This window comes from Apodemus sylvaticus, chromosome 10 (assembly GCF_947179515.1).
Source record: "Apodemus sylvaticus chromosome 10, mApoSyl1.1, whole genome shotgun sequence".
Classification (NCBI taxonomy): domain Eukaryota; kingdom Metazoa; phylum Chordata; class Mammalia; order Rodentia; family Muridae; genus Apodemus; species Apodemus sylvaticus.
The window spans coordinates 42,826,339-42,851,310 of NC_067481.1; the positions used below are offsets into that span (position 1 = coordinate 42,826,339).

At 47.5% G+C, this 24,972-nt stretch overlaps 1 protein-coding gene across 2 annotated transcripts in view; it reads left to right on the forward strand.

Moving 5' to 3' along the window:
• The window catches only part of Asic2 (acid sensing ion channel subunit 2), a 1,078,645-nt gene extending 1,059,593 nt beyond the window's left edge, over positions 1 to 19,052 (forward strand). For both annotated transcript variants that reach the window (XM_052197062.1, XM_052197061.1), the window contains exons 4-10: positions 5,861 to 6,011; positions 8,123 to 8,179; positions 9,937 to 10,090; positions 13,230 to 13,321; positions 16,313 to 16,392; positions 18,388 to 18,456; positions 18,838 to 19,052. In XM_052197062.1, the coding sequence (XP_052053022.1) occupies positions 5,861 to 6,011; positions 8,123 to 8,179; positions 9,937 to 10,090; positions 13,230 to 13,321; positions 16,313 to 16,392; positions 18,388 to 18,456; positions 18,838 to 18,939 (705 nt within the window). In that variant the 3' untranslated portion in view covers positions 18,940 to 19,052. The remainder of the gene's footprint in view (positions 1 to 5,860; positions 6,012 to 8,122; positions 8,180 to 9,936; positions 10,091 to 13,229; positions 13,322 to 16,312; positions 16,393 to 18,387; positions 18,457 to 18,837) is intronic.
• The last annotated feature ends 5,920 nt before the right edge of the window (positions 19,053 to 24,972 follow it).

Sequence of the window (24,972 nt, forward strand, 5' to 3'; positions counted from 1 at the left end):
CCCCCGAGGTAGGGTTTCTCTGTGTAGCCCTGGCTGTCCTGAAACTCACTCTGTAGACCAGGTTGGCCTGGAACTCAGAAATCCACCTGCCTCTGCCTCCCAAGCGCTAGGATTAAAGGCGTGCACCCCCACCTCCCAGCAAAGAGGGACTCTTGATTGAGGGATTGCCTCCACAGATTGGCCTGTAGGCAAGTCAGTGGGATACTGTCTTAATGACCTATGTGAGTGGTGCCAGGTCACTGTGGGTGGTGGCACCATGGGCTGGTGATCCTGGGGTGCATAAGAAAGCAGGCTGAGCAAGCCCTGAGGAGCAAGCCAGTAAGCAGCCGTTCTCCATGACTTCTGCTCTAGCTTCTGCCTCAAGCTCCAGCCTTTACTTCTGTCAGTAATGGCTTGTGACCTAAGTAAGAGTCGCAAGCTAGAATAAACCTGTTCTTCTCCCCCTCCAAGCTGCTTTGGCTCATGGTGCTTTACCGCAGGAAGAGAAACCCCACGAATAAGGTAGAAAGAAACAATTACCAAAAAATTTACAGAATGTAAATATTTCTGTGGTGTCTGTGGACACTCATCAAGATGGGCCCACCACAAGCTGGCCTACAGAACAAAGCTCAGGACATTTGGAAGCAGTGAAAGTGCAAGGGATAATGTTTCCCTCCCAAAGTAAAATTCAACCGGAAGCCAATAACAAGGCAAGGGATAATGTTTCCCTCCCAAAGTAAATTCAACCGGAAGCCAATAACAAGGCAAGCGAGAAAACACAACTCACCAGCATCTGCATGTGAAGACATCATGACAGTCTCAACAGGAATGTTGAAGCGACAAACAAACCTAATATACAACTGCAATCAGTTCAGAAACTTAGAAAACTGAGCACATTTCTTGGGATGAGGGAATACCCAAGTTACTGCAGGGAGGGGTAGTAAGGAAGTATCTTGGAGGAGTTAAGGGGAAGACTGGGGGAGAACATGACCAGAATGCATTGTGTGTGTGTAAGAAATCCTCAAAGAATCAATACAAATGTTTTAAAGCAGAAGTCACGAAAATTAGTGCAAAAAGAGCTAGAAAATTTTGATATCTCTGCATCTATTAAAGGAATTGAATCTGTAATTTAAAATATCTGCAGGCACACATGCATGCATGCACATAAGCACTAGGTCCAGATGGCTTCACTAGTAAATTCAATCAAGCATCTAAGTTAAAATAAAAATGATACTATGTCTATGCAAACCCAGAAAACAAAGACAAAAGGAACATTTCATGACTCTTTATGAAGTTAACGTAATTCCAATGCCAACATTTGAAAGGATAACTTAAAAGCCAGCCACAGTACCTCAAGCCTGTGATGCCTTGGCTGTCTGAGAGGGCAGCTCTTGGAGTGAGGGCACTTTGAGCCACATAGTTCATTCAAAACTAACCTAGGCTAGCCAAAATCATGTAAAGATATTAGAACAAACGTAAATACAATTCCTTCCTAAATACAGATGTGAAGCTTCTTTTGAAAATATTTACAAATTAGACACAGTAAAATCTAAAAAGATTAGTAAATCATGAGCAGGTAGGGCTTCTCCTGGGCCTGCAGACATTCGTAGATCAATCAATGCCATTCGCCATAATAGTTGGATTAAAAAAAAGGGAATCATGTCATCATCTTTCTAGAAGCACGGATCATCTTTGCCAACATGTAGTGGCCTTGATGATTTTCTTTAAAGAAATGAAAAATTGAGGGGCTAGAGAGATTCCTCACTGGTTAAAAGTGCTTACTGCTCTTGCTAAGGACCCAGAAAACCAGCACCACGTGATAGTTCACAGCTGCCTGGAACTCTGGTTCCAGGGCCCTTAAGCTTTCTGTGATGTCTCCAGGCGTCTGCATGCATCTGATGCTCATAGAGACACACGCATTAAATGTCATTTAAACATTTTTAATTAACAAACTAAAAAAATCATTTTGTCTAGCAAAGGAGAAATAGGTTGGAATGTTCTCAGTGCAACAAAGGCAGCTAATGAAAATGTATATCAAACATTTAATGGAGGGGTGGCACATGGGAGGCAGAGGCAGGTGCATCTCTAAATTCAAGGCCAACCTGGTCTACAGAATGAGTTCCAGGACAGTCAGAACTACACAGAGAAACCCTGTCTATGGAAACTGTGTGTGTGTGTGTGTGTGTGTGTGTGTGAGAGAGAGAGAGAGAGAGAGAGAGAGAGAGAGAGAGAGAGAGAGAGAAAGAGAGAGAGAGAAATAATAAGTTCTTTCTTTCAAAGATCAGAAATGAGATCAGAAAATATCCATCCCTTCTGGGATTTTTTTCCCAAAATCACATTAAAAATTTTAAGCAAAAAAAAGGGGGGGGGGACAAAAATGAAAACTATAAGCAAAGAAATAAAATTCAAGCTCTCAAAAAGAATAAGCTATTGATACACTCAAGAGTATGGATAGATGCCAACAACATTTTGCAGAGAAAGCTGCCAGCCATGAAGGAGTACATACTCTGTCATTCTATTTATATGTGATCCTACAACAGATAAAAGTCACTTATAAAGACAAAAGCGGGCAGAAGTCTTCCTGAGGGTCGGCGAAGAGGGGTGGGGTGATGTAAGTGGGCAGCTTTGGAGGAGATTAGATATGTCCTAAATCCTGATTGCAGTGATCATCACAAGGATCTGTATTTTCTTAACAGTTCACCCCAGGTGATGGAGCAATGGCTCAGGAGCTAAGAGCACTTGCTGCACTTCTGAAGTTTGGTTCTCAGCACCCATGTAGTGGCTCAGAATCCCCTGTGACTCCAGTTCCAGATCTGACATCCTCTTCTGGCCTTTGAGGGCACATGATAACACATTCACACATGTGAGCAAACCATTCATACACATAAAATAAATGAATCTAAGAAAGTTGATTCATGCAGTTATGCATTAAACTTAATCTATTTTATCATATATAAATTATGCATTCGTAAAGTTGGTTTTAAAAGCAGGAAAAAATAGATGCCATTAGGAAAAAATAAAACCCAGACTATCGAGAAAGAAATACTTCACATTTGTCTCAGACCTTGAATTCAGACAATTCTTTCATAGAATCCCTGCATCTCGGTAATAAAGACAAACTAGGAACAGGCTTCCTTAATAGGCAAAAGACTAACATGTCACAAAAAAGCAATATATGAATAACTGATAAAAACATAAAGTTGCGTGCAAGATCATTGATCACTGGGGAATATAAATAGGATCACCAATTTACCACAGCTGAACCCCAACAAAAATAACTAAAACCAGCAAGGAAACAAGAGCTTGCATGGATGTGGAGAGAGCACAGCCATCATTCACTCCTCATGGAGAGAAGACAGAGGGCTGGGAAGATGGCCCAGCTGGTAAAAGCACTGCCACCAAGCCTGACAACCTGAGTTTGATCCCTGAACCCCACATGGTAGACAGAGAGAGCCAACTCCTGCAAGTTGTCCTCTGACCACCACACATTCATGGCACAGACACCTAAACACAGATACCTGCACATGATAAATAATAAATACACTTTTAAAAATGGTAGAACCACTTTAGACCAGAGTCAGGCCAGGTTTTTTTTTTTTTTTAAGATTTATTTATTATTATATGTAAGTACACTGTAACTGTCTTCAGATACACCAGAAGAGGGTGACAGATCTCATTACCGATGGTTGTGAGCCACCATGTGGTTGCTGGGATTTGAATTCAGGACCTTAGAAGAGCAGTCAGTGCTCTTAACCACTGAGCCATCTCTCCAGCCCATGGTCCAGTTCTTATAAAATTATACTTATAACTAATTTATGAATCAGAATCAGCTATTCCACTCTTGGCTACTCACTCAAGAGAAACTAAAATGGCTGCACATGACTGTAATCTAGCACTTGGGAGACGGAAGCAGGACCACCTGGAGGTCATGATCAGCCTTGGCCAGGACTCTCAGCGGAGGGATAAGGATTCCAACCCACACACAAAACCTTTGACCCAAAATTTGTCCTGCCTACAAGAAGATGGAGCAAAGACTGAGAGAATGGCCAACCAGTAATCGGCCCAACTTGAGACCCATCCCACAGGCAAGACCCACTCCCTGAGACTATTAATGGTATCCTATTGTGCTTGCACACAAGAGCCTAGTAGCATAACTTCTTCTGAGAGGGTCTATACAGCAGCTGACTGAAACAGATGGAGATACCTACAGCCAAACATTAGACGGAGCTCAGGGAGTCTTGTTGAAGAGTGGGAGGAAGGATTAAGGGACAGACCTGGAGGGGATAGGAACTCCACAAGAAGACTGACAGAGTCATCTAACCTGGACCCTTGGGGGCGCCCAAGACTAAACTACTACTACCCAAAGCATGTATGGACTGGACCTAGGCCTCCCCTCACATATGTAGCAGATGTGCAGCTTGGTCTTCATGTGGGTCCAAGTGTGGGGAGGGGTGTCCCTAACTGTTGCCTGCCTGTAGATCCTGTTCCCCTAACTGGGCCACCTTGTCTGGCCTCAGTGGGAGAGGCTGTGCCTAGTCCTGCAGTGACTTGATGTGCCAGGGTGGGTTGGTACCCAGGGATCCTCACTCTTTTCAAAGGAGAAGGGAGAGGGGATGGGGAAAGAGAGTGTGCAAGGTGGGCACTAGGAGAACTGTGATTGGGATGTGAAGAAAATAAAATAAAATAAATAGGAAAAAAGATCAGTCTTGGCGACACAAGTTTGAGGCCAGCCTGTACTAAATGTGACCTTGCCTATAAATTAAGTAATTAAATACTTACAAGGGCTTCTTCATTAATTGCCAAAATCTACAATCAATCCAAACATCTACTATCAGGTGAATGGATAAACAAACCAGGATGTGTTCATAAACTAAAGAACAACTCAACAGAAAAGGAATTTGAGGTGTGCCCCCATGTGGAACAACCAGAAAACCATCATTTTGAGTGAAAGAAATAGACAAAAAGTGCACAAGGAAAACTATCAATTATCTACTTGAGATGTGAAGCTGAACTTGAACTTGAAAATTGGAGTTGTATTATCTATTTGTAGTTTGTCTGTTTGGAAAGAAGGTCGTCTAACAGTGGTGACAGGATTTATTAAAGTGGTTGCCCCGGTGGGGGTGGAGCACCGGTTAGGAAGAGACAAGAACTCGTTTTCTATAGGGATAAAAAGGTCACATGTCTTGTTTGATGCAGTCTGTACATGGATGCGCGGTACACATTTGACAGAACTCAGACTGTGCACTGAAGACTTTTAGTGTGGCCAGTATAGTGCCTCTTGCTTTTAATCCCAGCACTCAGGAGGCAGAGTTCTCTGTATATCTAAGACCAACCTGGTTCACAAAGTGAGTTTCAGGGTGGCCAGGGCTACATAGTGAGGCTCTTCCAGAAGAAAAACCTCTCCCCTGAAAAAAATTTGGGGAGCGTGTGTGTGTGTGTGTGTGTGTGTGTGTGTGTGTGTGTGTGTGTGCTGTTAAGAGCACTTGCTGTTCTTGTAGAGGACCACAGTTCAGTTCCCAGCACCCACATGGTGCCTCACATCCACCTGTAACCACAGCTCCGAGGGATCCAATGCCTTTTCCCGGCCTCTTCAGGTTCATGTATGCACATATGTTCATACTCATTGGTACTCGTAGACACAAAAAAAAATACAATATTTAAATTTAAAAAACTGAGATCAAAATCTCATGAAAACTGACAAAGGTGGCCAACTTCATACAGAAGACAGACAGTGGAGGTCCACAAGGTCAGTGGACTTGAAGATGCTCGGTTGCTTGTTTGCAGATTGATCAGGTAGACCACTGTGCCACAAAGTCCATGGAGACTGAACGAGCATCCTCTGCCAGAGCTGACTGCATCCTCCTCCCTGTCTGTCTTACAGCTCACATATCTGCCCCCACCATGGGGGGAGTGCCGGTCCTCAGAGATGGGACTCGACTTCTTTCCTGTTTACAGCATCACAGCCTGTCGGATTGACTGTGAGACCCGATACATCGTGGAGAACTGTAACTGCCGCATGGTCCACATGCCAGGTGGGTGCCAGAGCCCCCAGGAAACACCTCACCCTCTCCTGGAGGATGCAAAGAGATAGTGTTCTGGGGAGGCTGTGGTACTTGACCACCAAGGGGTAGATGGAAATTCTCCACTCAGCCACCAGGGCAGCATCCTGGTAGGCAGGGGTGCCCAGATGTGCGCATCACCTCCATCTCGACATCACATATGCTTGCCAGGTGTCTGCCACTCTTACCTCCTGAGTTCAGCATCCAGATAATGGGATGCATCCTGATAATGTGTCTGTTGGAATATCCAGATGTCTGTGGCTTTCACCCAGATGTTTCCCTTCATACATCCAAATGTCTAGCACTCTTTCGAGTGCGGCAGAAGTCTATTAGTGAACAAATAAATGTGCCTGTGCTGACTAACGCTTGTTGCTGTGTCATTAGAGGCAAGCAGCGTGTCAGAGGCTGGGTGTGGAGTTGGAGGTGCTGTGGGCCAGAGGCTGACAACAAGGGCAGGCAACTGGGGTAGCAGGCATGGGCCTTAGCTTCTATTTCAGGCTTCTCCATCCGCTGTGTGGGCTGGTCCACACCACCAACCCTCTCTGGGCTGACATTCATTATCTCATATTTTTAAATGCCCCAAAACACCACAAAAGTCTGTGATGGTTATATTAGTGCAGGAAGAGTTTGGAATAAGAAATCACTCTGCTAAAGACCTACTATGTGCTTGGAACTGTTCCTTTTGATATTTGCTCTTCTGGGCTTGTGTCCTACAGAATCTTTGTGATGGGTATACACACACACACACACACACACACACACACACACACACGAGTACAACACCTGTCATTTTGTTGTGACAACCCTCAGGTGAGTATCCTCATGGCTGAGCTTTGAATTATTTCATTAGTGACCAGTAATGATCTTAGTCATTCAAAATTAGAATCGTTGATCTTTAAAACAGCCTCTGTTCAAAGAGACTTTTCCAGTACTGTTGAGGTTACTAATATTAGGAGGGAATGACATAGGTGTGGCCCCAATCTAGCCACTCTAGGTCTTGAAATCAGCATCACTCCCATGGTTGGGGTCAGAGGTAGCTCTGAGGGAAGACTCCAAGAGGGGCTTGTAGAAGCTACAAAGGCAGAGGATTGTCCCCTAGACCCAGGAAAGACCATAATGCTCTCCCATCACCGATGAAGCCTGTACTGTCTGTGGGCCTACAAAATGCAAGAGAATAAATGTGTGTTGCTTTAAATAATGGCACTAAAATTGCTTATGAGCTTCCTGGAAGACAGGGCAAAATGGAAACCACATCACATAACATGTTATTATTGGAATAGGGAATTGTCCCAGCTCTTCAGTGCTAAAGAAAAAACGGTCTTCGGGGCGGGGGAGGAGGTGTCCAAAAAGATATTCCTGAGGGACCTTGACTGTATGTTTCACGGGAGGAAAGGGGAAAATAAAACAACCAACACCTTAAAAAGAGATCTTTGTGTTCCGCAGAGAGTTCCCAGAAAGGAACACCTAGCATCAATAAGCATTCCTTGCCTTGCATTCAGACTAAACCAGCCATGAGCTTTCCCCTCATAAAACCTGAGCCAGAGGCAAGCAAAGTGAGGCTGCGATCATTCCACCCATGACACGGTCCGTGACATCTCAGCCCTGTGTGACGATAGGCGGAGCCGTGGGGAGGCACGAGGCCAGCCCTGGTTGCTTGCAGCAGTGCAGGATGCTATCCAAGCCTACCTTACCACCAGCAGTTCGCTCTCTGGAAAGGCGGATGCTGAGCTCCGTGGCTTTCTGCTTGGAAGTCTAACACAAGAGGTCAAGGAGACCCCACGGGCCTGGCTTAGAACCTTAGGACCTTGCCTTGTTCCCAGTCTCCCAGACAAGCTGCCCCATTATCCACCAGAGCCACCAGAAGAAGGTCGGGCAGCTCTCATGGTCTCCTCCTCACAGAGCAGATCAGAAGTAACCACCAGATCTGAGGACACTGAGCAGTGGCACCCACCAGATTGTCCCCTGAAGACAGCTTATCCCTGTGGGTTTAGAAGTCATTCAGTGCGTGGGACAGTGAGGTGCCCCTGGTGTGTGTGGACCTGCCCATGTGGTTAATAGTCTTTCTTTGCTTTCCTTTCCTGTAGGGGATGCCCCTTTCTGCACCCCTGAGCAGCACAAGGAGTGTGCAGAGCCTGCACTCGGTCAGTAATGGGAGGACGGAGGGAGGGAGGGTGAGGTGGAGACTGTCCGGTCATCTGGTGGGGACACAAAGTCAACCGTGGAAAGAGGAGCGGGGAAAGGACGGGCACAACGAAGCTCTGCAAGGAGGAGTAGCTTCGGGAGCTGGAGGGGAAGAGAGGAGGGCTCTCCTGGAGCCCCATGGATGAGGGCTGCAAGGGGCACAGAGATGGTGATGGAAGAGAAATGGATTTCGTGGGGAATGGAGAGTACAGGGAGAGGGCAGACATAGAGAGAGGGTGGCCTGAAAGAGCTTGGTGAAGCCAACACACACACACACACACACACACACACACACGCACACACAGTCACCAAGTTCATGTGCAAGCAGAATGAATGTCTTCCACATGCTATGAGCCCAAGGGATAGGAAGTGGTGAGAGAGCGGAGAGGTTCTTTCCATTCCATGCACGCAAACACAAACTACTCCAAGTCCCACTATGCCACTGCATATGACACCCCCACACACACACACTTCTCCCAGACTCCCCCTCCTCTCATAGCCTCCAGGGCATTTGAGGAAGAAAATAACTGCAGGCTCCCCATCTGGAAAGCCAGAAGAGAGGGGAGCACACAGACCCAGCAGCTGTCCTGCTCTCCTCCTCTCTCCAGCCCCTGGAACCAACAGAACTGTAAACAATGCGAAAGCGCCTTCAGCAGCTGCAGCCCATAGCACTAAGGGAAAGCAAGGCTAAGGCTCCTGTTCTAGGTGGTCTGAGATGGGCGAGGTGTTACAGTGTATGCAAAGTCTTTCTTTGGATTAAAGATAACAAAACCAAATGAAGGAGGGGGGTGAGAACAAAAGAGGGAGCTGAGAGAACAATTATTCTTGCTAATGATAAGACTTTTGGACCCTTGCAATTAAGCATCAAGGCTATTGCAACTGGGGAGCAAGAGGGCTCATTTCAGCATGTAGCAGACCGCCGGGGGCTTTACCTGCAGGCACGTGAAGGGTCAGGAGATGAGAAAAAAAAGTTCAGGAGAGATGTTAGGGGAGGGGAGCATCCACTACTCACCGGGCTAGGATTCTTCCTAGAAATAGGCCAGGGTGACAGAGTATCTATCAAGGTGGGAATTCTCTCTATGCTACCTTTAACAGGGTTCTCGCCCAAGCCAGGCTGCGCAGTAGCAACTCTCAAGGGCCTAGCTAAAGTTTGGTCAAAAGAGTCTGTCAGAGGGCCAATGCCTTTGATCACCTGGTGTGATTGCTTGGAAGAGGAGAGGAAAACGAGGGTTGTGTTGGGGGCTGGGGAGGGGTTAGGTTACTCCTGGGAAAGGATTCAGGGATCTTTTCCTGTGTAGCCTTTCAGTTGGCAGAGGGTGTGGCATTGGTTGTGAGGAGCACCAGCAGGCAGATCATGAAGTCCTGAGTTCCAAGCACTGTGCTCACCATATTAGCCTTCAGGGTAACTCACTCTGTGGGTCAGAACTCCAACCCAGACACGGAGGAGAAAGCCAGAGAAGGGGAGGGGCCAGGACTATCTCTCTAAAAGTAGACAGTTTTGAAAGTGCCAGAGGATGGACAGTAACAGCAAGCAGAAAGAAAACAAGTCCAAGGCACAACCCCATTTCAACAGTCCCCATCCCAATTTCCCTGGGGCCCAGCTCCCCCTCCCAGGTTGCCTAGAATCCAGATATGCTGGGCCAGAGCTCCTCGCCCCCCCCCACATCCCCTCCCCCAACACACACATCAGCCTGAGACCCTCTCCTCTCTCCTCCAGGTCTACTGGCAGAAAAGGACAGCAATTACTGTCTCTGCAGGACACCCTGCAACCTGACCCGCTACAACAAAGAGCTCTCCATGGTAAAGATCCCGAGCAAGACGTCAGCCAAGTACCTGGAGAAGAAATTTAACAAATCGGAAAAATATATCTCGTAAGTTAAGTGGAAAGGAAGAAGAGGGGAGGGGCATTCAGAAAGAGGAAAAAAAAACAGTTAGCTCAATTTAGCAAACATTAATTGAGCACCTGCTGTGTGCCAAGCTCAGAAGACAAAGCCACAAAGAGCTTGCAGCCTCCTGGGGAGATAAGTGCGGGATTGAAAGCCACAAAGGGCAGTGACGTCTGGGACAATGTTGGCTATAATTGAGATGTGCAGACACTGAGGGAAAACCGTGGTTGGCTGCTGCTGGCTCCGGGTGAGGTTCGGAGAAAACTTGACCCTTCTAAAGAATGTATAACTCTCTGTGTGGATCTTGAGTCTTCTGGTCCGTCTTCTGGGGACACTTTTCCTGCCACTCTGCCTAACTGGTCCTTCTGGTACCCATCTCTATTTAAATAGCATTGCCTTGGAAGGTTAGATTATGATCTTGTCCTCTTTTAGATTCCTCCCCAGGCATTGTGGTGTTTACCTTTATAATATTGCAGCAGTTTGTGACTTGCAGTTAAATAAGTGGTTTGCTTGGGGAAAGAGCTGACACATTATATCCTTCAAGATTTAGGTTTGGAGGCTGGGGGTGGGGTTGGCCATGGAGAGATGGGCAGCCATTGAGAGTGCATATGAATCTTTCTGGAGTACTGGAGTTCAGATCCCAGAAGCTCAGAAATGTCTGTAACATCAGCTTCAAGGAATCTGACGCCCTCCTCTGGCCTCTGTTAGCATACACACACGGGTGCACATACACACCAAGACACACATACGTGTGTGTGTGTGTGTGTGTATGTATGTTTATATATGTGTGTGTATATAAATATATATATATATTAAAGAAAAAAGAAGGAGGAGAAGAAATAGGTTTATCAGGAGAGAGATCCAAGACTCATCAGGCCTCATAGTGGGAGCGCATTAGACAGAAACAACAGCATGCCAAAAGCGTGTGCCGGGAGCTGAAAGGGAAAGAGGGCCTTCCCTTTAAAGTCTGGAAAGGAGCTTCATTGGCAGAAATAACTTAAAATGAGAATAAGAGAGACAAAGAGAGCTACCATGTAAGAGTTGGGGGCAGGGAGTGGGGAAGAACCCCAAGAATAAGTCTCCAGATGCACCCCCAGACTGGGGAATCCCCAAACCTGACTTTTGTAGATTTTCAGAAGCTGTAAAGAACTTTATAAAACATGGCTTAGTTTGGGATAGCAGACATGACAAATAGCACAGTAGAGTCGGGGACCATCAATAAAGACCTGTAAGGCACGGACAGTTTGATGTTCTTTCCTTTCCCGGGGACAGAGATACAGAGCTGGGGATATGGCAGACAGCCCCTCCCTGTGTTCTAACATAATTCCCCATCGGAGTCCTCCTTCAGTGATGCCGTGCACACCCATCATGGTGGGACGCACCCTAACGGCAGGAAGTTCTTATTCGTTGCGCTCTATACTAAGTACCACTGACCCTTCCAGCCCAGACCTGGGGCACAAAAAAAAAAAAAAGAAAGAAAAGAAAAGAAAGAAAAGAAAAGAAAAAGAAAAAGAAAAAATCCTTTTCTCGGGGTAAATGAGCAGGAGGCAGCATCCTGGTGGGGGCTTAGGACAGAGTTGGCACAGGATACATTAGAGACAAAGAGAAAGAAGGACATGCCCCGTGTCGTATAGGATGAGCTAATGGTGAATAGAGGTTATAGATGTAAGTATATAGAAGAAGGAGATTTTGACAAATGTCCTTTTACCAAAACAATGGTACTCGGCTCCTGTCCTCCTCCTGGGGTTGGAGAGTCTATGGTCTCCCCAGCCATAGGCTTTTGAGGTTTACAGTAGCAAATATAGAATCCTTCTTGTGGAGCAGGCCTCAGATGTAATCAGAAAGCAGTTGGTTACCTCCATAACCTTCATGCCATTTGCACCATATTGCATCTTCCCCGGCTGGTTAGTGTTATATCTCACGGGGTTCACAACTGGGTAAGACCATGGCTGACTTTTCTATCTCAGCACCTGCCCAGCACCTGAAAGCTGGCCAGCAGGGAGGAAGCTTCCAGCTCCATTCCTGCCTGATTCTCTATGCCCTGCCACCAAAATATGTGCAATGGCTTTACCATTACGTCTTACTACCTAGTTTGGGTGGGCAACCAAGAGCGGTGACAGTGACCTGTGTCAAATTTGTATTCTTGAATTCTGCTCCCCAACAGAACATTCTGGAATAATAGACTCTACAGCTGTGGCGCCTAATGTGGTAACCGCGGACTGTGCAGGGCTGCAGAGCATCTGCCGTGTAGTTTGTATGACCACGAAACTGAATTGTGATCATCTTTAATTGGAATCAACATCACAGTTTCAAAAAGACCCTCCAGGTGGAAGCCAGAGGGGGAGGGGGAGCCTACTTGCTGCTGCAAAGTCCCACAGTGTAGAAGACACTTACTTCTTTCTCTCCCAGCCACTCTCCCAGTCCACAGTCGCCAGACCCCTTCCTGAGATAACTTCTGATCAACAGGTTTAAAACAAGAGGCATAGAGGGCATGCCAAGCCCCCACAGAAAGAGGCTAGAATGTAGGAAACACCAGTCCCCGCTGCTTAGCAGACATTCTGCAAGTAGGAATGAGTTTCCCTGCCAAGATGTGTCTCATTAACACACCTGCCTGCGGGAGAAGCACAGAAGGAGCCCAGGACTTCTGCCAGGAACCCCGAGCTGCCACAGGCTTGCTCCCCATAATTCTCCCCCCAACTCTGGCAAAAGACTGAGCAGTGCCAGGTCAGAGCATCCCACCTCAAGGCTTAATAGGAATCTCAGGAGGAAAATGGGCACTCCCGGGAATGGACTATAAAGGCTTAGGTGTTCACCTGAGGTAGGCACCCAAACTGAGGCCAGTCTAGTCAGGGTATTGCTGAACTCGTTTGCATGCTAAGAACCAAGCAGGCCCTAGAAGACTCTGGAATGTGGGTCCAGGTTGGACTTCCAGAAAGAATTCCAAGGGAGAGAAATGCAGACAGAGGTAAGGACAAACCAGGGCACGGCCGACAGGAGCTCTGCTTCTAGAATTCCACCGTTGGACAGCTCCCGTTCTCCATCCATCTTCAGGAAAGCTGGATTAGCCGGCCCTTGAATGCCAGGGGGTTCTAATGGTGTGTGGTGCTTAATTTTCCCTCTGCAGAGAGAACATTCTTGTTCTGGATATATTTTTTGAGGCACTCAATTACGAGACAATTGAACAGAAGAAGGCGTATGAAGTTGCTGCCTTACTTGGTGAGTGGTAATGTCTTCCACATAAATTTCCACATCTCTTAGGAGGGATGGAGGTGGAGAGGTGGGCGGGAGGCAGGCAGACAGACATGGGAAGCCTCCCAAGGAGGCAAACTTTTTAATGTACTAGTTACTCTTTCATGGTTGCTGTGGTAAAGGCTATAGGTCCAGTTAACCTTCAGCCTAGGCTTAAGTCTCCTCTGTGTGGTCTCTCAGGGCCTCTCCAGACCTGCCCTCTTGGATTCCATAGTCTCTGTGTCGAGGTTGGAGTTAGCATCCCAAGGCCTGTGTGCTAGCAGGAGCCCTGATGTTTAACTTGGGAGGTCCCCAGGCATCCAAACTCACAGGGAGCCTGATGGAGCCTAGACAGCAATGCACTGTGAAGCTAAGTATTGTCCCCTGGACCCAGAGTCCTTTCTCAAACAGGAAGAGGTGATCACTTCAGAGGGTCACCAACCTGACTGCCTCTCCCACACAATTCACGTTGGCTGCCCTGGTCCTGAAGGGAAATAATGTCCACAAGGAATTGAGTCCAACCCTACCCTACTCATTTGGCCACTCCCGTTCTGGTCAAGGGCCCAGCCCCACAGTCTGTCACCTCCTACCCACTCTAAAGAAAGGATATGGTGCAAATTAAGTGACAGTAGCATCCTGGGAGGGGCAGGCTCCACCTAGTTTAGAAGGAAGAACAGGCTTTGAACCACCCTTCTGAAGGGTAGCCATGAGGATCCCAACAAGGGGCTCCTCCTTGCTGAACCTCAGGTTTCTGTAAAACAGGCTTCCTATCACCTATCCTGTCAGTCTGACTTTTTGTGACAACTTAAAGAGGGGAAGAACTTGTTTGGGCTCATGGTTTCAGGGTTTTCAGTTGAGAGTTTTAGGAATAGTATGATTGATAGAGCAACCAGAGGACAGCAGCCAGAAGACAGGGACAGAAGAGGAGGGATGAAAAGAGGGAGAAAAGGAGGGAGGGACGGAGGGAGGGAGGGAGGGGCAGGAGGTGGAGGGAAGGAGCAAATATGCCTGTGCCAGCAGACTCTCTTCTTTTTCCTTTTTCTGTTTTCCTTTTTCTTTTCCCTGTCTACTCCACCCAGGCCCACAGCCCATTGGACAGTTTTGGATATTTAGAGTTGTTCCTCCCATATTTAGAGTTGTTAATCATCTTAGAAGTGGCCTTACAAACCAACCCACCAGGTGTGCCATCTCGAAGAAGCTTCTCAGTCTCATTAAGTTGACAATGGAGATGAGCCATCACACTTAGGCCATTGTGGTAATTAGCTCAGATAAAGTCTGTCAATAGCGGCTTGGGTCACCTGGATGGTCATCATGCCAGAACCCCAGCCGCATCTGGTATCATCTGGAGATAGCTGTCACTTAGACTCTAAGGTTATTGTGGTTAAAGGCCCAGAGCTACAGAATGCAGGCCACACCCCCTCACTCACCCCAGGAGGTCTGACTCATTTCCCCTTTCCTTCCCCAAGAGGATCAAGCATGCACCCTTCCTCAGTCATGGTCGTTCCCTCCCTTCTCTCTCTCTCTCTCTCTCTCTCTCTCTCTCTCTCTCTCTCTCTCACACACACACACACACACACACACACACACACACACACACACAGGAGGGGGGGAGTCCAGGCTTTGAATCTGTCATGCCTGCATCTGATATAAGGATGAGCTTGTTCCCAGCATCTTGTTCCTGCCCAGAATAGCCTGTGAGGAAATGGTGCCACCATCTGTGCTCCTGTGAGGGAAGTATGTGCCACATACAAACCTCCAGCCATCAGACCCAGCTCAGCCTTTTCTCACCACTGCCCCATATGCACGCCACTCAACACTCCCATGTTAATACCCAGGACATACACACTGAACCTGAAACCAACCTGCAGGTCTATCTATCCATGATGCTCCAGAACCAACACACACACACACACAAACACACACCTGCATGGTCCCCTGTCCCACTGCACAACTTCAGAGGCACATCCATGCACACAGCAAACCTAGGCAGGCACACTTCATGTCTATATATCCACATACTCATTACATACACCTTTATAGCACACACAGAAACACACCCACACCTACATAATGCTCACACATGCTGTACACACTCAGGCACACTCCAGTCACATCTGTCTCACACACACACACACACACACACACAGAGAGAGAGAGAGAGAGGGGGGGGCTCTCTGTGTGCTTAGAAAGAGATATGCACTCACATAAAGCAATGGTCAGAGATCAGACGTGCTGCCTACCCACATTCTCTGCCCTGTCTATACTAACTGCATTCCAGATGTGCTGTACACCAATGCAAATGCACCCCTTACACCTGACACACTCATACAGATGAATCACTACCCAGTAAGTTTTCATTAGAGCAAGGGACAGACAGGAACAAAAGGAAGCCGTCTTGAGCCTAGGTAGGCAGGGTTATCACATATAGCTGAACAAATAAGCAGGGTTATCACACACCGCTGGATAAGGAGATGGGGTTACTGTATAAAGCTGAACAAGGAGTCAGGCTCCGCTGATCTCAGTAGGAGCAGTCTTCAGGCTGCAAACATCTGGGGGAGGTGGTGTCCATTGGGGACATTTTCTGCACACACTATCTTCATTCACATACAGACCTAAAGCAAGCTTTGCCATCTATCTGAGCCTCACCCAGGGAAGGTGTTGTCTCTGCCATGAGATGTTGGCATTGGGGTCCTTGACAGGGCAGTGCCCGTGTCAACAGTACACATCCACTCGGGACCCCATTCACTCCCTGTGTAGGCCCGTGGACCTCATCAGTGAGCGGCCAGCTCCAACCCTACTGGTTAGTGACATACTTGGCTCTCAGTGTCCATCGGCGAGAAGGTGGGCCTGGCAAAGGGCTCCGTGGCTAACCTTGGTGGGGGCATACTCAAGAGCTCCGGCTTCCAAGTTCATCATCTCTTCACCCGTTCCTGGATCTGTGTGTAAACCCAATCTCTGGTCTCTCCCCTTCTTCTGCAGGTGACATTGGTGGTCAGATGGGATTGTTCATTGGTGCTAGTATCCTTACAATACTAGAGCTCTTTGATTATATTTATGAGGTAAGATTTGGGGTTACCCTTGGGGAAAAACGACAAAAATGGCGGAACACCCAGACTCAGAGCCAAGCATGGCTGAGGCAATAGCTTCATTCCACCCACACAAAGACACTTCTCAGCATGGGGCAAGGGTCTTAAGGAGAAGTGGGTGTAAAAGCAACAGCCACCCTCCTCCTCTCTTTGGACCTGTCCTACATCACAAAAAGGGAGCAGAGGGATGAGAAGAGGCCAGGCTGTGTAGACAACAGCCCTGAGTCCTTTCCACAGTGGGACCAGGGCAAGGTTTCACATCCTGGGTGAGTTCAAATCTATATATCACACATCACACACCCAACATATTACATGCACGTGCATCACACACATATCACACTTAAGCATACATGTACCACCAATGTACCACATGTATTCCCACAACACTCACACACATGCTTGCACATACGCACACACGTACACACACACATTCAGATCATATTCACAGATTTGCATACCACACACAGCACACTCAGGCATACACACCACTCACAAGTTTGTTCTCCAAGATGCCTGGAATCCTCCTCAATCCCCAGAGAGGAGACTACAGTGCCTACCAGCCACTTCTGTCTTCACAGTCTGGGGAGATATAACCCAAGATGCACCTGGGGCCATGTTTCTCAAAGATTCTCAAACAAGAGGCCAAGGAACATGTCAGCTCTTACAACTTCCTAACCCAGGCAAGAATAAGCCTGCCCAGGACTACTGTGCCAGAGTAATCTGGGCAGAAAGCCAGGCTAGGCCAGCTGTCCAAAGAGTGGCTAAGTTAGTAGGCTGCCCCACCTGGGGCTCCATCCCATATACAGTTAACCAACCCAGACACTATTGTGGATGCCAACAAGCGCTTGCTGACAGGAGCCTGATATAGCTGTCTCCTGAGAGGCTCTGCCAGTACCTGACAAATACAGAGGTGGATGCTCACAGCCAACCATTAGACTAAGCACAGGGTCCCCAATGAAGGAGCTAGAGTAAGGACCCAAGGAGCTGAAGGGGTTGCAGCCCCACAGGAGGAACAACAATATGAACCAAGCAGTACCCCCCCAGAACTCCCAGGGACTAAACCACCAACCAAAGAGTACACATGGAGGGACCCATGGCTCCATGCCAGCTCTGCCCTGCCCCAGTGATTACTTGGAGACCTCCCTGTCCCTAGGCACAGATGGGCAATACACACCAGCCTGGGTATGCCTCCCTGAGACCGGTGTGGTTCCAAAGGTCCTACAACACTCCCACACTACACAGTTCCTTAGGACTCTCTCAGCCTCTTCATTGCGCTTCCCAAGAAAAGAAAAGAAAAAATACCCCTAGCCATGATTTTAGTAGAGCCTGTTGTCCCTCAGCATGGTGACTACAACCCAAATAAAGCCAGATTCTTATTCTGCTTCATTTATTAATTCTTGTGAAAAGCAGTACAAAGTGAATGGCAAATTGAGTCGCATTAGATAGCGTATTTAAGAAGTACCCTTAATGGCTACGAATAAAGTGTTACAACCTTGGGCGTGCACGCCTCCTTGTGGAGGTCTCAGCCCTTGAAAGTGAATAACAAAGCTGGGTGTGGTGGCCCGTACCTGGAGTCTCAGCAGTAGGAAGACTGTGGCAGGAGGATGGTGAATGTGAAGCCAACTTGAGGCTGAGTTGAAATGAGGTCCCAGGCTGCTCCTTAGGAGCCATGGGGATCTGAGCATACCAGCGCCTTTAGCTTATGCACCGGGGAAAGCGGGCCACACAGCAGGGCAGAGCCCTCCCCATCCTCCTCCAAGATCTCTTTGGAGCAACAAAATTACATGGAGTCCAAAGGCAAGCTTGAGAAAATAAGGCGCCAAGAGAGAGCTGTCCAGCAGCTCTCTTACCCTCGCAGGTACAGCCACAGCCCACGCCGTCACTGCCGGTGTGAGTCCCTGGTTCAACTCCAAGGAACCTTTGCATCATCCTCCCAGCCTGACTGGCCATGTCCTGTCTTTCTTACAGCTGATCAAAGAGAAGCTATTAGACCTGCTTGGCAAAGAAGAGGAGGAAGGGAGCCATGATGAGAACATGGTAAGGCCAGCCCCCTCCCCGTGGACTAGCTTGTGTAGGCGACACCGGATATCCAGCGCATCAGATATTTGCATTGCAATTCATAACAGTAGCAAAATTAAAGTTATGAAGGAGCAGCAAAATAATTTTATAGTTGGGGGTCACCTCAAAAGGAACTGTATTAAAGGGTCACAGCATTAGGAAGGTTGAGAATCGCTGCTCTAGAAAAATCCAAGTCCAGACATCTAGCCCTTACCGGCAAACCATCACAAGTCAAACAAGTCAGCCGCTGTGTTACCTTGCACACAATGGAGTGTGTTAGAGGCTCCCACCGAGCCTCACGGGACTCTGCAGTAGACTTTTCTGAATGAATGACAAGCCACTCCTTTCTTTTCCCTACAGAGCACCTGTGACACAATGCCAAACCACTCCGAAACCATCAGCCACACTGTGAACGTGCCCCTGCAGACAGCTTTGGGCACCCTGGAGGAAATTGCCTGCTGACACCTCTCAGGCTACCCAGCACCTCCAAAACAGACCTTAAAGGCCCAAGGCCCAAATCAGGGGACAGCAGGCTCAGGTGGGAGAGCCCCTGATGACAAGAAGAAGCAAGAGCCCCCCCCATATGCACACATTGCGAACTTCTGCCAAACCTCACCTGGCCACATCTGACATGAACCGTCCCGGGCCCTGCAGGCCTCGTGTCCCTCGTAGGACCGATGAGTCACGCTCCGGACCTGCCCAAGAACTAACCTGCCATCACATCTCACTGCCAGATGTACAAAGCACCTGCATGCTCGGACTTCTTACAGCGCCGCCTCCACTTCCGTCTTGTACATGATATTTTCTCCGTGCGGTTTCTGGAGCCTGCTCTGCAGCCCAGGCAGTGGTTCCAGGTTCCCACCCTAAAGTCACCCTGAGCCCAGCTCTGGAATCGAAACTACGCAGTCAAGAAGGAAACCACTGAACTCTCTACAACGTTTGATCCTTGTGTTGTTTGTGAAGGTTCTTAGCCTTGTCCCCCAAACTGGCCCATGGGGCTCCTGCACTAAAGGTGACCAGTGCCAACCTCCTCCTTTTCCCAGCACCTGTGGAGGAAGTACGGTGGCCTGGGCGACCCCAGTACTTGTCCATGGAGCCACATTGTTCTCTCCCTGTGACACAGCTGTAGAGTCTGATTATTGTTTTGTTTTGTTTGGGGCGGGGGCTGTTTTTGTTTGTCTATGGAAGATTTGTTTTGTTTTGCTTCGTCTTATGGTCTTCAGTTTTGATGTTCTAAGGTCCAGTTTGAGTTTGGTTTTTTTTTTTTTTTTTGGAGTTTATTTATTCGTGCTTCGAACCACAGTCATATTAAAAGCTGGTCTTGTGGAAGTGGCCACATCATCCTGCCTTTTCTCTCCATCTGGGTCTCTGTCTCTGAGAGCTAAGGAAAGCCTCAGACCCGCCAGCCAAAAAACATGGAGAGGGTTTACAAAGTTTCACTGACAGCGCTTACCTTTATAAGACGTATGCACTGTGTATTTTATCCTAATTCACAACTTTGTTAGTTGATGGTATGATCCACTACCAGGTTAAAGTCTGTGTGCTGCAAAACACTACCCAATGTAAGCGTTCTAAAACAGGGAGAGAGAAGGCTACCCAGGACAGAGACCTTCCTGGGCCCCCATGCTCTGTCTGCTCCCCTGGGTCCTTCTAACCATGTCTGCAAGTTCAGGCTAGACATAGCCTAGTGTGGCCTCTCTCACCACCATCTGACCCTCTCTCAAGTCCAGGGTTCCACCCCTATGAAACTGGCCTACCTTGTCTCTCCAGTGGTCACATGGACAGCACCTTGCTCTCTGTGGCTCCTAAGAGGACATCTAAATGGGACACAGGGTTGAAGGTCCCTCTACTGATCACAATTGCATGCTCTTTTGAAGCCTCTGAATGGCAAATGATAACTTCTTGCTTGGGCAGAATCACGCCACGCTGCTTCCATGGTGACAGTTGCTCTAGGATAGGATTTTACGTCTAACCACAAATCCCGATGACTCCTAACCCAGACTCTGCCCCCACTGTGGAGACAGGTCTGATGTGACCTGTGCCCCCATGTGCAAGTGCATAGATAGAACAGGTCAGAACAGGGGTTCAGGGTTCTACTCTACTCTCTCATTCTCTTCCCCCACCCTTCTCCACACTGGGATTTCTCCATGTGCTGAACTGAAGAATCTCCTAACTAGGAGTTTGCCTCTGTGGCCCATGATCCTCTCCTCTGAGTAGCTGATTGTGGTGACTCTTTGACTCTCTCTGGGCTCATTCCCTTGATTTGAGGATGGTCAGAACTTACCTGTGTGAAGCGAAGGTGCAGGGTCAGGTAATGTAAAAACCCCTTCAGATTCCAAGGCCTGAGGCCACACTGCCCTCCAGATAAAGCAAGTTCTATACACTCACCTGTCACATACATGCATAAGCATGACTGAAAGTGGGAGGTGATGAAAACCCACAGGGGCAGCTGGCAAAGAGTCTACTGCAATGCCAACCCCCACGCTCACATGCAGCCAAACTCTCTACAGGGGTAGATTGCCCAAACTGTTAGCAAGTCTTAAGAATGCAGGATGGCTTGGCTGGAAGGTTTCTGGTGTTATTTTCTATTGTGGTGGCAGTAAAACTTAAGTAGTGTAATGTTGTTTAAGACACTGTATTATCTCACTGTGTTCACTGAGCTAAGGTGATAACAGGGATTGCATTTCCTTCGGGAAGCTACAGGGGAGGGTCCACTTCCTTATCCCACCCAGCCTCTGCCGGCCCACCCCCACTCTTGTTCCTTGACTGGTCACCCCTTCCCGCTTCTTTCAAGATAGCTGAGACTCTTAAGTCTTCTCATATCACATAGCCATGTCTCCCTTTAGTCCTGACCTCCCCTACTCTTCCCCCTTTTAAAGGCTCCTTATGTGCCCACCAGACTGTTCTGGAGAATCTGCTCCTTTGCAGGGTTATTTATTCCCTCCGGCACATCTGCAAAGCCTCTTTTCTTATGTAGAGTCACATAGGGATCAGAATATAAGCATTTTCATGGGCAATTATTCTGCCTATTGGACCACATAGCCTAATGCCTTTGTTTCCCAAATGAACAGACCCAACTCAGATGGGGAGAGACTGACCCAGGGTCTCCCACAGAATGAATGACTGTGCTAGGATGTGCCCCTTAGCTGCTGGGCTCACAATTCTATTCATAGATCTATAATGTTGACTTACTTAGAGCAAGAAGAGCCAAAAGTTATCTCTCTCCCAAGACTTGGCCAAGCCATAGTCATCTGTGAGATAAACTCACCCATTACTTCAGCCAACTGGAAACTGTCCCACTGGTGTCAAGACCATTAAATGTGGAAGAATAAGGGTCCAAAGGCTGGCCTCCAACTCTCCCATCGGGACAGGGAACAAAGGAAAGTGTCTATTTATATATGTAGGATCCTGTCTGATGCCTCTGCTTTCTTCCAATTTAACAACTTCAGACATTTTAAAAACTTGATAACTGAAGATGATATTTGAACTGCTTCAGTAGATTCCTAGCTTCCTTCCAAGAACGATAAATTAGGAAAAGGAGTCAATTTTGTGATAGGCCAAAGAGTGTTTAGACACGTTTGTATAGCTTAGGGCCTCACACATCTATGTATTTGTTCATATTTGGGGTTTCCAGCTTTGTTCATCTTAGAGTAAGCCTGTGTACTTAGCCTGCTTAAATGTTCACACACACACACAAACACACACATACACACACAACAAAAGAATAAACCAATAACTGGTATCAATTAGCCCATGGTTAACAAAAGATAGTCTAACTTCCAGAGAGTAGTGGGCTGTTTTTCTTGCTGTCATTTCAAAGAAGTGTTCTTACAGACATCTTCAGAGTGATGATCGGGAGGGGTCATGGGTGCAGAGGGCGCTCGTGCATGTGTCACCATCTAAATGATCACTGAAGATGACACACAGACTTGGAGTTGAGAACAGTCACATGGCCATACCTCAAGGTGATGCTCAGTGGCCTTGGAGGCTGGGATAAACTGATTGATGAGTGGCCCCAAGCCTCACAGACAGAGTCCAGCAGGCTGTTGTGGTCAGTGGAGCGAAAGGACAGAATCCGTCCTTCTGTGAGTATCCGAGCTGTGCCAGAGACTGAGCTGGCTGCGCACAGGCTGTTGCTTTGTTGTTTTTGGCAAAGTCGCCAGAGTAATTTTATTTTCCTCTCTCGAGCTTGAAGCTATTTTTGTGAATGTTTTAACTGTGAACATGCCTAGAGTGTAGCTTCTAGCACCACAAGCACTGATGTGACTACAGGCCCCCGTGAGGCTGGCTCTTAGTAAGCTAGAGGTGGCAATGGGAGCCCACCACCCACAGGTGTGAGCTTGCCAGGTGACATGCTCCTTTCAGGAAGCTTGGCTCAGCCCACCTGAACAGAGGGACACGAGAAAGAAACCTGGACACCTCTTCTGCACAGACTCAAGAGTCTTCCATTCCTGGAATTGTATAGCCAAAGGGTCTCCATCGGCCCCAGTGACTGAATCCCCCAGTTACACAGGAGAAAGCGGGTTCGGAGAGGCAGAAGAATTCCTTCTGTTGGAGAGTTCAGCCAGTCCTGATCCACATATAATGGGGCAGTCCCCATAGTGCACCTGGCAGAGGTGGAGAAGAGAACAGGAAAAAAAAAAAGAGAGACAAATAGCCAAAATATGAACAGCCCACTTGAACAGAGGGACCCAAGAACACGGGTCCACCCTTCAGTCCCTCAACAGTTGTGTGCCAGGCATTTGCCCTCACAGCTTACAGTCTGAATGGAAATATGACCAAATATACAAACAGATTGGGGGCATGTAAAGAGGTGTAAGCCAGGTCCAGGAGGTTAGAATGGGCAGTTCATGGGATTAGACAAAGGTCAAGGGAACCCAAGCAAAGACATGGAAGAGGAAAATGAAGTCATGTGTACACACACACATATATACACATATACACATACATATACACATATATACACATACACACATACACGCACATATGCACACATATATACACACATACACACACATATACACATATATATACACATATATACATACTACACATATATATACATACACATATATACACATATATACATGCACACACATATATACACACATACACATAGACACACACATATATACACATACACACACATATACAGAGAGAGAGAGAGAGACTGCATAAAGGTTCATAAGAGACTTTTTCCAAGGTTTCATTACTTTTGTTTCCTGTAACATATTGATTTTTAATCTTGTTTCCATCATGAACTCGTTTTAGAATAAAGTGGAAACTATGAATCCTCCCCCACCACCCCAGGAATGATGTTCATGACCATGAGGATAGGCATAAGGTTTTACATATAATTATAGGAGAATCGTGGAGCCCCAGAGCCTGTCAATGACCCTCCAGCCACTGAGGCTGGCCGGGCCCTAGAAAGTGCTGACTAATCTCCTAAAGAGCCCACACCTGCACACAGAGAGAGATTGATGTTTCTTCTCCCTAAATAGCCTAATGACTGTCGTTTGTTTGTTTGTTTGTTTTTTCAATTTGCAGAAGGGAGAAAAAGATAGGATTTGATCCATTTCAATTTTTTCCTCCTTAATTTTTTTAAACCTTTGACATCTGCTCTGGCGCGTGAGCGAGCGAGCGAGCAGGTGAGCAGGCGAGCACGCTCTCACAGACAGCAGATACGATGAGTGAGCAGAAAATGACTACACACAAGAAAACGCAGGAACACGATTTCATACAATTATTTATGCTGTGGAGATTCTGAGGGTTGGAGAGACCTGCATACCTGAATAGCAGTGAGAGTCCCTCCTTTACAGACGTGCACATGGCCTGCTTGCTAAGTGAGGGAAATACGTACATGATTGATGTCCTGGGTGGCCATTGAGCCTTCCTGGCTTTTTTGGTTTGATTTGGTTTTGGTTTGGTTTGGTTTTATTGTTTTGCTTTTGGTTTTGGTTTTGGTTTAGACAAAGTTTCTCTGTGTAGCTTTGGCTACCCTAGAACCTTCTCTGTAGACCAGGCTGGGCTCAAACTCAGAGATCAGCCTATCTCTGCCTCTCTAGTCCTGGTGTGTGTGTGTGTGTGTGTGTGTGTGTGTGTGTGTGTGTGTGTGTGCCACAGTCAAGCTTCAATTGTTTTTTTAGTATGTATGCTGTCTCTGTGATAAGACATCAAGACCCAAAGCAACCCGGGAGGAAGGAGTTTACTTCACTTTCCATGTCCCAATCACAGTCCATCATAAAAGAAGTCAGGGCAGGAACCTGGAAGCAGGAACTGATGTGAAGGCCATGGAGGAGTGCTGTTTACTGGCTTGCCCCTACCCCCCCACCCCTACCCCGCACACCTCCCCCCAGCCGTGGCTTCTTCTGCCTGCTTTCTTACAGAACCCAGGACCACCAGCCCAGGGGTGGCCCGGCCCCCTGTGGGGTGGGCCCTACCACATCAGTCATTAATCAAAACAATACCCTCACACACTTGCCCAAAGGCTAATTT